General features: G+C 37.3%; 1 protein-coding gene across 1 annotated transcript; it reads right to left on the bottom strand.

The window, feature by feature from the left end:
* Nucleotides 1–9,755: 9,755 nt before the first annotated feature.
* On the bottom strand, nucleotides 9,756–10,780 carry LOC131630912 (probable WRKY transcription factor 50). Its single transcript, XM_058901653.1, has 3 exons — nucleotides 10,567–10,780; nucleotides 10,283–10,454; nucleotides 9,756–10,215 (listed from the first exon to the last, which is right to left on the bottom strand). Exons 1-3 carry the CDS (start codon nucleotides 10,778–10,780, stop codon nucleotides 10,092–10,094), a joined length of 510 nt encoding a protein of 169 aa, XP_058757636.1. The 3' UTR covers nucleotides 9,756–10,091.
* Between the last annotated feature and the right edge of the window lie 1,495 nt (nucleotides 10,781–12,275).

Genomic DNA, 12,275 nt, shown 5'->3' with positions numbered 1-12,275 from the left:
GGCGAAGTTGAGCTCCCCATCAGAGTAGGCGCCCAAACTTTTAATACTGTGTTCTACGTGATGGATATTCGTCCCGCCTATTCCTGTCTACTTGGGCGTCCCTGGATACATAAAGCAAATGCCGTGACTTCAACTCTCCATCAGAAGTTGAGATACCCAATGGAAGGCAAGATTGTCACTGTGCATGGTGAAGATGAATATTTGGTAAGTTTCGTAGATGAGACCAAGTATCTTGAGTTCACTGGAGAGACGTTTGAATCACCCCGCATAGCACATGAATGGAAGCTTGAACCAGTTCCAGAAACTAAATATGTCTACACTCCTCCTAAAATTCCTGGAGATGTTCCTACGATGGCTTCCCTGAAAGACGCTAGGGCTGTGGTAGAAGAAGGTGGCTGCACCATCTGGGGGCAATTACCTGACATTCCATATAAATCCAACAAATGGGGTTTAGGCTGCACTGCTAAGGATCAGAAGGGAACACCACCTCCTCGTACAGAAGACTTGAAACATCACTTCGTCAGCAAGGGAGTTAATGCCATTGAAGAAGACGAAGATAATCACAACCTGGACAAATGGATCTCCCCTACATCAGACAAAGGGCTGAACAACTGGAAGACCGAGGACATTGTTTCTATCTCCTATAGTCAGGAGTAATTGCCGTTCTTAGTTTATTTCTTGCTTTTCTTTTATTTCCAGTTTTTAATTCTTGTATTTCAATAAAGACAATAAAACGCTAAAGCCATGTGTCCCGCCTGAGGCACAATGGTTCATTTGTTAGGGCTTGTCATTTCATAAGCATATTTTCATTCAATAAAGCATTGGACGTTTCGTATTCAAATTGTGTGTTTGCTTTTATTTTTTCTTTTATTATTTCTTTTATTTTTTATAGCTATGCGTTCTCACACACACTCACATAATGCACTGCAGATCCACATCCACGCTGGATCCTGTTGATAACGATTCTGCTATTGCTAAATATGACTTTGAAAATCCGATCTATCAAGCTGAGGATGAAGGTGAGGAAGGTTGTGAAGTGCCTAGAGAACTTGCCCGTTTACTAGAGCAAGAAGAAAAGACTATACAACCGCACGAAGAGCCAATTGAAGTTGTGAACATAGGTACCAATGAAGAAAAGAAAGAAATCAAGATAGGGGCTGAATTAGAGGATGCTGTCAAGCAAAGGTTGATTCAGATGTTACGAGACAATGTTGAGATCTTCGCTTGGTCATACGAAGACATGCCTGGGCTCGATACTGATATTGTGGTTCATCGTTTACCTATCAAAGAGAATAGTCCTCCAGTTAAACAGAAGTTACGAAGAAGCAGACCAGACATGGCTCAGAAAATCAAAGAAGAGGTCGAAAAACAATTCAATGCTGGGTTCCTGAAAGTAGTGAGTTATCCGCCATGGATCGCCAATATAGTGCCCGTACCGAAGAAAGATGGAAAAGTCAGAATGTGTGTAGACTATAGAGATTTGAATCGAGCAAGTCCTAAAGATGATTTCCCATTACCACATATCGACATTCTGGTTGATAGTACTGCACAATGCAAGGTTTTCTCTTTTATGGATGGTTTCTCAGGTTACAATCAGATTAAGATGGCACCCGAAGATATGGAGAAGACAACATTCACTACGCCTTGGGGCACTTTCTGTTACAAAGTCAAGCCATTTGGGTTGAAGAACGCTGGGGCAACCTACCAACGTGCAATGGTAGCCTTATTCCATGATATGATCCACAAAGAGATAGAGGTCTATGTTGATGATATGATTGCAAAGTCCAACACTGAAGAAGAACATCTGGTCCATTTACAGAAGTTGTTTGATAGGTTGAAGAAGTACAAGTTGAGATTGAATCCGAACAAGTGCACCTTTGGCGTGAGGTCTGGCAAGCTGTTGGGTTTTGTTGTTAGTAGCAAAGGTATCGAAGTTGATCCTGCTAAAGTGAAAGCCATACAAGAAATGCCCGCTCCACGAAACGAGAAAGAAGTTAGAGGATTCCTAGGTCGACTGAATTACATCGCTAGATTTATCTCCCACCTGACCGCTACTTGTGAGCCAATCTTCAAGTTACTGAAGAAAGATCAAGTAGTGAAGTGGAACGACCAATGTCAAGAAGCTTTTGACAAAATAAAGAAGTACCTGCAAGAACCTCCGATCATGATACCACCTACAGAAGGAAGACCTTTAATTATGTACTTAACAGTGTTAGAAAGCTCAATGGGGTGCGTACTGGGGCAACATGACGAGTCTGGTCGAAAAGAGCATGCAATATACTACCTTAGCAAAAAGTTTACCGACTGTGAAACAAGATACTCACTGCTCGAGAAAACTTGCTGTGCTTTGGCTTGGGCTGCTCGCCGACTGAGACAGTATATGTTGAACCATACCACTTTGTTGATTTCCAGAATGGATCCCATCAAGTATGTATTCGAGAAACCTGCTCTCTCTGGACGAATAGCAAGATGGCAAATGATACTAACAGAATATGACATCCAATACACAACACAGAAAGCGATCAAAGGGAGTGTGGTAGCAGATCATTTGGCACAACAAGCGGTAGATGACTACCAGTCAATGAATTTCGAATTTCCAGATGAAGATGTGATGCTTATTACCGACTATGAACAGCCTGGCCCGGATGAAGGACCTGAACCAGGATCCCGATGGACTATGGTTTTCGATGGAGCTTCAAACGCACTTGGTAATGGCATTGGCGCCATAATTGTCTCTCCTGCTGGTGGACACACCCCATTCACCGCAAGATTATGTTTCGACTGCACCAACAACATGGCTGAGTATGAAGCGTGTATCTTGGGGCTCAGAGCTGCTATCGATTTAAGGATCAAATTCTTGGAAGTGTATGGGGATTCAGCCCTAGTAATCAGTCAAATCACAGGGGAATGGGATACAAAACATCCTAATCTCATACCCTATAAAGAGTTTGTACTATCTCTAATTCCATATTTTGAAGAGATTACTTTCGAACATATTCCCCGAGAAGAGAATCAACTGGCAGATGCGTTAGCTACTATGTCGTCCATGTTCAAAAGTCAGATGGGATAATGAGGCTCCCAGAGTTATCATTGAAAGACATGACGAACCCGCATATTGTTATGAGATAGTTGACGACGAGGCTGAAGAGAAACCATGGTTTTACGAAGTAAAAAGGTACCTCGAGACTCAAGAATACCCTGAAGGGGCATCCATTAATGACAAAAAGTTCCTAAGAAGATTCGCATCCAAGTTCTTTCTGAGCAATGGGACCTTATACAAGCGCAACCATGATTCAACCCTGCTTCGTTGTGTGAACAAGAAGGAAGCTAAAAAAATCATGGAAGACATGCACGATGGTACTTTTGGGACCCACTCTAGCGGACATACTATGGCTAAGAAGATTCTAAGAGCAGGTTACTACTGGTCTACAATGGAAACTGACTGTCACCACCATTCAAGAACTTGTCACAAGTGCCAGATATACGCCGACAAAGTACATGTGCCTCCTGTTCCTCTGAACGTACTAACTGCTCCCTGGCCTTTTGCCATGTGGGGCATTGATATGATTGGAGAAATTAAGCCTACTGCTTCCAATGGACATCGTTTCATTCTGGTAGCCATTGACTATTTTACTAAATGGGTGGAAGCTGCTTCATTTGCCTCCGTAACCAAGAATGTGGTGGCTCGATTCATTAAACACAACCTCATCTGTCGGTATGGCATTCCCGAAAGAATCATCACTGATAATGGTACCAATCTGAACAATAAGATGATCACTGAGCTCTGCACACAATTCAACATCAAACATCACAATTCTTCGCCTTATAGACCAAAAATGAATGGCGCTGTGGAGGCCGCCAACAAAAACATTAAGAAGATTGTGCAGAAAATGACTGTGACTTACAAGGATTGGCATGAAATGTTACCATTTGCTCTTCATGGTTACCGTACCTCCGCACGTACATCAACTGGGGCAACCCCGTTCTCGTTAGTCTATGGTATGGAAGCTGTATTACCAATTGAAGTTCAGATACCGTCATTAAGGATCATGAAAGAAGCAGAGCTAGATGAAGATGAATGGATCCAAACTCGACTAGATCAAATAAACTTGATTGACGAAAAAAGGCTCGCGGCTGTTTGTCATGGACAACTGTATCAGAAACGTATGATCAAGGCATTTAACAAGAGAGTCAAACAACAAGTTTATCAAGTTGGTGACTTGGTCATAAAGAGAATCATTCTGCCACAAGGTGATCCTAGGGGCAAGTGGACTCCCACATATGAAGGACCATTCGTCATCAAGAAAATCTTCTCTGGAGGAGCAATGATACTCACTACTATGGATGGAGAGGACTTCCCACAACCTGTGAACGCAGACATAATCAAAAAATACTACGCATAAACATGACCCGCTAGGTCGACGCGCCTAGGCAAAAGTAAGGGCATCCCGGCAAACCAAAAGGGTTTGGGCAAAAATTAGGGATATATATATAAAAAATATGTACACCCGTCAAGTTGAAAACCCGAAAGGGCGACTTGGGCAAAAAAGGGTATCCTGCTAGACTGAAAACCTGAAAGGGCGGTCTAGGCAAAAGTTAAGGATCAAGCGTACGACTATGTCCCGTTCACATCATCCATCAATCAGATGCATCTACGACAACAAGTTCAAAAGGCTCAGATCAACTTAGTCATCTTTCTCCGACAAGCATGGGATGAGATACTCGAGGACATAATAGCAATAGCAGAGTGGAAACTCAATAGGATTACTTTTACATAGCTACTTTTTCTTTTGTCTTTTGTACCTTTTCAAAAAAAAAAAAAAAAAAAAAAAAAAAAAAAACACACAATATGTTTTATCTTTGCCTATTTATGGCTCTTCTCAATACAATTTACTTTTTCCTTCCAAATTCATTTTCTTCTTTTTTACTTTTCGAATACGCAAACGTCCAATGATAATTCTGAATGAACATATGCATATGAATGTGATTATCATTTTCTCCTTTTCCATAAAATATCTAATAGTCTATTAGTAGGAAAGGCAAAAAGACAATGTCCGAGGTAATCAAAAGTCCTCCCGCAAATCAATTGACATATCCCCACAGAGCAATCACTAAGAAGATGTCTTCCCACAATAAAGGCATGGCTCCCCAACACGGTTTGCATCCCTATCCTCTCTGTATCCCAATCAGAGAATATCAAGTTACTGATCATCCCAAGCAGAAATCATAAATCCCCAGTTGAGCATCTCCAAGACGAAACCAGATATCAAAACTACAACGAAACAGAGACTTACTTTCCCAGTCAAGACTACATCATAAAGCATAGTTCATAAATCATATTCACATTCATACCTTGCATACATTACCTCATAAAAATCCATACATAACATACGAAGCTTCTCATTTATTTCGAGAGACTCATTATGTAATCCATGCATCATGACATTGCATAAATTTAATCTTACCTTCTGCAGAATACAGGTACAGACAAACGAACGAAAACTCCAACTTTCCAAGGTCTAATTCATCTACCACGAACGGTAATGACACGATCATTTCCAAGGTCTAATTCATCTACCACGAACGGTAATGACACGATCATTTCCAAGATCTAATTCGGTCACCACGAACGGTACTGACACGATCATTTCCAAGATCTAATTCAGCTACTACGAATGGTACTGACACGATCAACGCTCGAAGATCTAATTCATCTACCACGAACGGTAATGACACGATCACTTCCAAGATCTAATTCAGCTACTACGAACGGTACTGACACGACAGAAGATCTAATTCAGATACTACGAACGGTACTGACACGATCAAATTTCAGAGGTCTAATTCTATCATCACGAACGGTGTAGACACGATCACTGACGTCCACGGTCTAACTCAGTATCACGAACGATACTGACACGATCAATTCCCAAGGATCTAATTCATTTACTACGAACGGTAATGACACGATCAACGCGCAAACAACATCTTCTCAAAATTCAACTACCAAGATGGCATCCACAAGCCCATCTCCGACAAAAGTCCCTACTTCAAATAGGGCAAATTTCTTGGTATTCTTATGTTCAATCATCTTCCACCTTCAGATACCGACTGGCGCGCAGACCACTCTACATCTTCAGGTTTAAGATAATTGAACAGGGGCAGCTGTCATACCCCAAAATTTGCCCATGCTATTTTTTTTCACACATAAAATCAGAACAAAAGACAAAGCTCCAACACACACTCTCCTATACAAAAACTCTGAACTAGGGTTTGATTAATTCGATGGAAAATCATTGAATCAATGGCTCAAGGTGGTTCCATAGGGTCACTAACATCCCAAAGTATCTCCATATAAAATTTCAAGTCAAACAGAGCAAATTTAGTCCCTCAAATCCTGATTAGGTCAACAGTCGACTCTCAAGGGAAAAACAGTCATTTCAAGTCAATATGCAGTCAAAACTCAAGATATTTGGTCAACGACATCCTCATAACCCTAAAATCATCATTTGATCAAGGGTTGATCATGATGATACAAGGAAAGATCAGAAAAGTCAAAAGTCAAAAGTTACTATTTTGGGGCATAAACTGAAAAAGTCAACCAAACTTTGAAAATTCACCAGATATTCATACTCCATCAGAAAAATTCCCACCAAAGCTCATTTTGAAGGGAATTCATTCCTCTATCCAATGGTCCAAGAATCAAAGCTCATAGGTCAATAATCTAAGAGATATGGCTTCATACATTATAGGTCCTTCTCAAAAGTCAACAAGAAGACACTTTTTTCAAAAGGGCATAAAATGAGAATGGAAAATAATTTTGATATGGAACCAAAGACATTGGTTAGAGGACTCTCTAAGGTTTCCAAAATGTCTTAGAACACTTCCATACCTCAAAAATTGAGGGAGATAGGCCTTGTCAAAGTTAGGTTATTTTGGAGGGAAAATGTGAAGAAACTTGAAAACTTTTGCAAATGGGCCTAAGTTATTTCAACACAATCTTGATCCTCAAAGTACCCAAGGGCCCAAAACCTTTTTCCCACGAAATTATACATTTTATTTGATTTATTATGAGTTTTTAATTCATTTAAAAAGGATTAAAATTAAATAAATTATTGGAAAATCAAATATTTGATAAAAGAGATGATTTGGATCTTGTTTAATCATCAAATATATTTTAAAAGTCAATCCAATTTCGTGCAAACTAGATTTGGATAGATAAGATTGAAATTGATCAATTTTAGGAAAAATTCATAAGCAAAATTCAATCAAATCTCTCAAGATAGAAATCAAATATTTACATGGATTCAAGCCATTCTTATTGACCTAATTCATTCTCCCATATATAAGGAAGGATTGCAGACCTAAAGAAAAAAAAAATCGGCAGCCAAGAGTGAGAATTCGAGCACAAAAGCCAAAGAAATTCTCAAACTACGATTCTGAATTCCAGGCCAACTCAAGGTGTTCTAGCGGTTCCAAAACGTTCCTCAAAGATCACTGAAGGTGTTTGGATTGTTCTCTTGCCTCAATACCTCAAGAACATTCCACTGTAAGTTGTTTTTAGCCTATTCATAAACTACTTCGATTACATAAATTCATGCATCCATGCTCAAAATCAATTGCGTATTTATGTTTCTTATAACGTGTTTATCGATTCTGGAAAGTTCTATACGTTATGGTGCTGTTATAGGCATATTGCCATGCTAGGGTTCGAAGCTCCAATTTGGGGGTTTTGATTACAGGAAAAATCAGAGCATATGGTTATCATGGATAGACTCGCGAGGTCGAGACGAACCTAACCATGATATCGCGAAAGTTTTATTTTCCCTCTAGGTCTGTTCGCTATTTTTCGCAGGTGTTAAAAACAAGACCTTTTACAGCGCATCTGTAGCAAGCGCTGTAAAAAGCGTGTTGCAGAATTTTGTTGAAGAAGACGATGAGCTGGCCTGATGTCATTGGCCAGTTTGGACCAGTTTTTGGCGCGCAGTTGATTCTTTGGACGAAGGAATCCAGCGCGATATGAAACACACTCTATCATGGACCCTCATCATCCTGGCTCTTTGTTTGATCATCCACTTCATCCAACGTGCCCAGATACGCAGGTCCACCATAGTCCCTCGCGCGCTAGCCACACAGGATCCAGCTGAGTTTTCTTCAAAATTTTTTATTTTTATTTATATAGTCACGTAAATATATATATATATATTTGCTTTGTTTTTTTTCTTTTCTCTTTCTCTTTTTTATTTAAGTTATTTTCTTTTATATATAATAAAAACATTTATATTTTTATTCCTAAACCTTTTTTTTTATTATTAATATCTAATAATTGTTTTATTTTCTTTTAATATTTTTCCATTATTTTTTTTTATTATTATTTATAAATTATATTTATTTAATTTAATTAACCATGTTAAAATTATTCAAAAAAATCATAATTATTCCATTTAAATTCCAAAAATTTCGTAGATACAATTTTATGCTCGATTTAATTTTCTAAACTTGATTTAATTAATTAGGTCGCGAGACCAATAATTAACTAAATCAATTCATTATTACACTCTCTTTGAATCCCAACCAGGATTGATAATACACTGATTTATTTTCTTTTCTATATTTTGTCAGGATTAGCAACATGATTTGCCCCAAGTGCGCGCCTTCAACAAACCTCGAAGTTAAGTAATTTAATTCTAATTCAATTTAAATTATATTTAGATTATTTTACTTTTAGGGTTTGTTTTGCATTCACCCCTCTCTTTCTGCCTTGTCTTTTCAGGGTTACCTCCGAGGTTTCCTCCGACTCTAACCATATCAGATCAAATCGAACCAAAGCTAAGTAGCCTCGCTTATTTAATTATTAAATGTTATCTATTTATTCTTTATTTTTCTGGTTAACCCTGTCAACCTTCGAATTAGCCATACACTCACCCAACTTTTATTTATCATCTTTTTCAGAGTTGTCGATTGCCAAAGCTACGTTAATGGTAACCCTGAACCTTTTTTTTATTATTATTACTTGTATCAAACCCTGATAAGGGATCCACTGGTTACAATTTCCCGCCCCCTTTATTGCTTTATATTATTTCGTACTGCGTGGTTAGTAAAATAGGGAGTGGCAACCTTAAACTGACTTAGAATAATTAATTAAAAGATAAATATCCGAATTGAATCACGTGATTGATGCACACACGCACGCTTTTTGGGTAACCCTCTCTGTTGCCTGTTGCCTGTTGCCTTGTTGCCTGTTGCCTTTGTGTTTTTGCAGAATAAGCCACGTCCCTCGAATTCGAGGATACCTCAGCCATGTTGCCTCGATAAAAAGGTCACGACCCTAATGATGCTGCCTTCGATACACAAATGACCTCGACCCTCGGATGTTGCCTACGAAAAAGGCTGAGGTATCTTCTGGCTGCCTACGAAATGGCTTATTCTGATCCTTGCCTTAGACTACCTGCCCTTCTATGGCATGGGACAGTCTTATGGCAAAGGATGCTTCGATGACCCTTCAACCTCCAAACGAAAGGCTTCCTGCCCTCTTATGGCAAGGATTGACCCTTTCATTCTGAAAGGCTAAAAAGAGACCTATCATCTGAGTTTAAGGTAATTGCCCCTAATTGCCTTGCAATGCTCAAACTATCTTTAATATTCTTTCTCATAATTTTTCAAAAGGGCTACGCTCATTTACGAGCTAAAGTCCCTATCTCTTTCATCTACTCATTTTCTAAACAAACGAGCAAGCAAAGCAATTAAGAGCCCATGGAAAACCATGGATGCAAAGGGTGCCTTACACCTTCCCTTTGCATAAATTACCCCCCGAACTTAGATTTCTTAAAAAGGTTTTTTTCTGTTTCTTTTTGCCTTTCCGAACTTGTTTGGATAAAATAAAAGTCGGTGGCGACTCATGCTTAACCGCGACATTTCGATATAAAAGTCAGTTCACCGTATTACAAAGTCGAATGAGAGAGAATCCAATTTTGTTGTTGGATAGCTAATAACCATTAGATTTAGAGCACATGCAAAACTATGGCCATCAAAATACACCACCTCAAAACTTCCTCATAGTATAATATATAACACAATTTTTTTGGAGCTATCTATGAAGAAGTTGGGTGCGTGTGCATGCCTTCATAGGTTGTGATCACATATCTCGAATCATCCTTATCTTTCTCAACTCTCTTTTTCACCGGACATCCCTCCACTGAACACCTATAATAATTCCTGCAATAATACTCATAATAAATAAACTATATGTTATAAATTAATCAAAAGGTATCTAATATTATACCTTGGATTAGGGCTGTTCTTGACCATTTTCTTTCCATACTTCCTCCATCTGTAACCATCGTCAAGTATCTCAATCTCTGTCATTGTTTTGAATGCAACTCTCTCCTTCACTTCACTCTTCCAATATGTACCTTGGGTTAGGGCTGTTCCACTCATTCTAGTATTTGTATCCCCTAAAACAAAACAACACCATATAATATTATAGACAAGTAGATAACTACAAATAAGTTGTCCATAAGTTAATCCAAATGGAGCCTGAAAAATTCATTAATTGAAATGGCTTACTGGTATAACTAGAAGACCCCTCAACGTTGCTGCTACCACCGGCTACTCCGTTGGCTTGATAAACAAAAGACTGATTATAAGTGGTAGGATCAACTTGTTGCCAATCAATGTCATCGAAACACATGTAGTCAGATAGTTCAAAAGACCATTGCTGGTTGCTAAAATCACTGTCAGGTGATGATGAATTTGCTGCTATTGGGTTTCTCTCTGTCATTTTGTTAGTGCAAAACTGATGATGTGAAAATAAGTATGATCATGATTCTACCTATATATAACAATCGTACTCAGCAGCCACAGTTTTAGTGAGCTACTAACTATGCAGCTTCATGGTGACTTTCCTAGATATGAATTTTGATATAGGAACTTTCAAACTATATATTAAGATGTAGATAGACAAATGCCACGTCAAAAGACCAGTATTAAAAATTGTGTGCGTGTGTGTGATCTAGCGGTGAAACGCTTGGGTCTTAAGTGTGTGTCATCTAGATACAAATTACTTATTAATTTTTTTTTAAATAAATGTATGTTGGTAGCAGCATCGATATATGATTGTAAGGGCATAAATTTGATTTTTTTTAAATTATATTTTAAATCCGTATCACTTAAAAAAAATTAGATTAATGTGCATGAGTGTTATATATAAATTATGTTTAAATTTGATTTTTAAATAATGTGAGAGTATTTTAATCAACTTAGAACAATTATTACTCTTTCTTTTAATTCATATATTAATAAAAAAGAAATATTTTAAAATGAGTAATTTTTTAAATTTTGAATACAATTAATAACAATTCTTTGAAAATCATATTATTTAATTAATATTATTTATATAACTTTTAATTTAATATTTTACACTTATATTAATTTATATTTATGATAAAGATGAATACTTTGACACGAAATAAATTAATTTAAGATAGAGAGAGTGGTAGATAAACAATTTTCTAAAAACAAGCATGTTCGAACACTTATACATCTTTAAGTGATTAATAAAATTATTATTTTTTCTTCTATTTTATAAGCTACAAATTATATGTACAAAAATGCTATTATATCATATAAGCATTTCAAATTTGTTGTAACTCCATCAACCCATCATTAAATAAATCCTCCCTTAACTTGTGTGAATTGACCACACACTCATGTTTTTTTATAAAGAATAATTCGCGATCAAGAAAACGGTGTGAATATCGATTATTATCACCATTTTTTATTAAAACATAAATTATAATTAATTCACACGATAACAATAATTATCAATGTCGCGACTGAAATCGTGAAAACTTTTACACTATTGCGACTGTTTATAAAATCCCGCATACACCCTAATTTTTGAGCCTGGATGGAGGAGGGTATATAAACTCAATAAATCTATAGACCGGTCTTCTTTTTCCAGTTGAGGATACAAAGCTTAATTAATTAATATATAAAGAATAAATGAGTGGGGTATATTAAGGATGACTTAGGGAAGACTTTGAATTTCAAATGATGGTGATTATTCATGGTCTATTATTGGAAGTTTCAAGGAACCACAAATGTACTGCTGTATATCTGTGATATAGTTACTTAACACAAATCATCTGCTTTTTGTTTGGCAAGCCTTCTAGAGTATTTGTAGTGGAAAAATATATACAATTAATAAACTCAAGCTTTATCTCAATTTCTACATGTTGGAAATATATAAATCCTAAATTAGTGGTCAAACATTT

Source organism: Vicia villosa, unplaced genomic scaffold (assembly GCF_029867415.1).
Source record: "Vicia villosa cultivar HV-30 ecotype Madison, WI unplaced genomic scaffold, Vvil1.0 ctg.000747F_1_1, whole genome shotgun sequence".
NCBI classification, from domain to species: domain Eukaryota; kingdom Viridiplantae; phylum Streptophyta; class Magnoliopsida; order Fabales; family Fabaceae; genus Vicia; species Vicia villosa.
Note: the sequence above shows the minus strand (reverse complement) of the source record. Positions and strands in the feature narration are given on the sequence as shown.

What these genes read in the sequence shown, in the direction of transcription:
- LOC131630912 (XM_058901653.1), bottom strand. Translation starts at nt 10,780, where the DNA reads ATGACAGAGAGAAACCCAATAGCAGCAAATTCATCATCACCTGACAGT. An exon ending in GGGGTCTTCTAGTTATACCA is followed by an intron (nt 10,455 to 10,566) that starts GTAAGCCATTTC and finishes GTTTTGTTTTAG; the next exon opens with GGGATACAAATACTAGAATG. An exon ending in AAGAACAGCCCTAATCCAAG is followed by an intron (nt 10,216 to 10,282) that starts GTATAATATTAG and finishes GTATTATTGCAG; the next exon opens with GAATTATTATAGGTGTTCAG.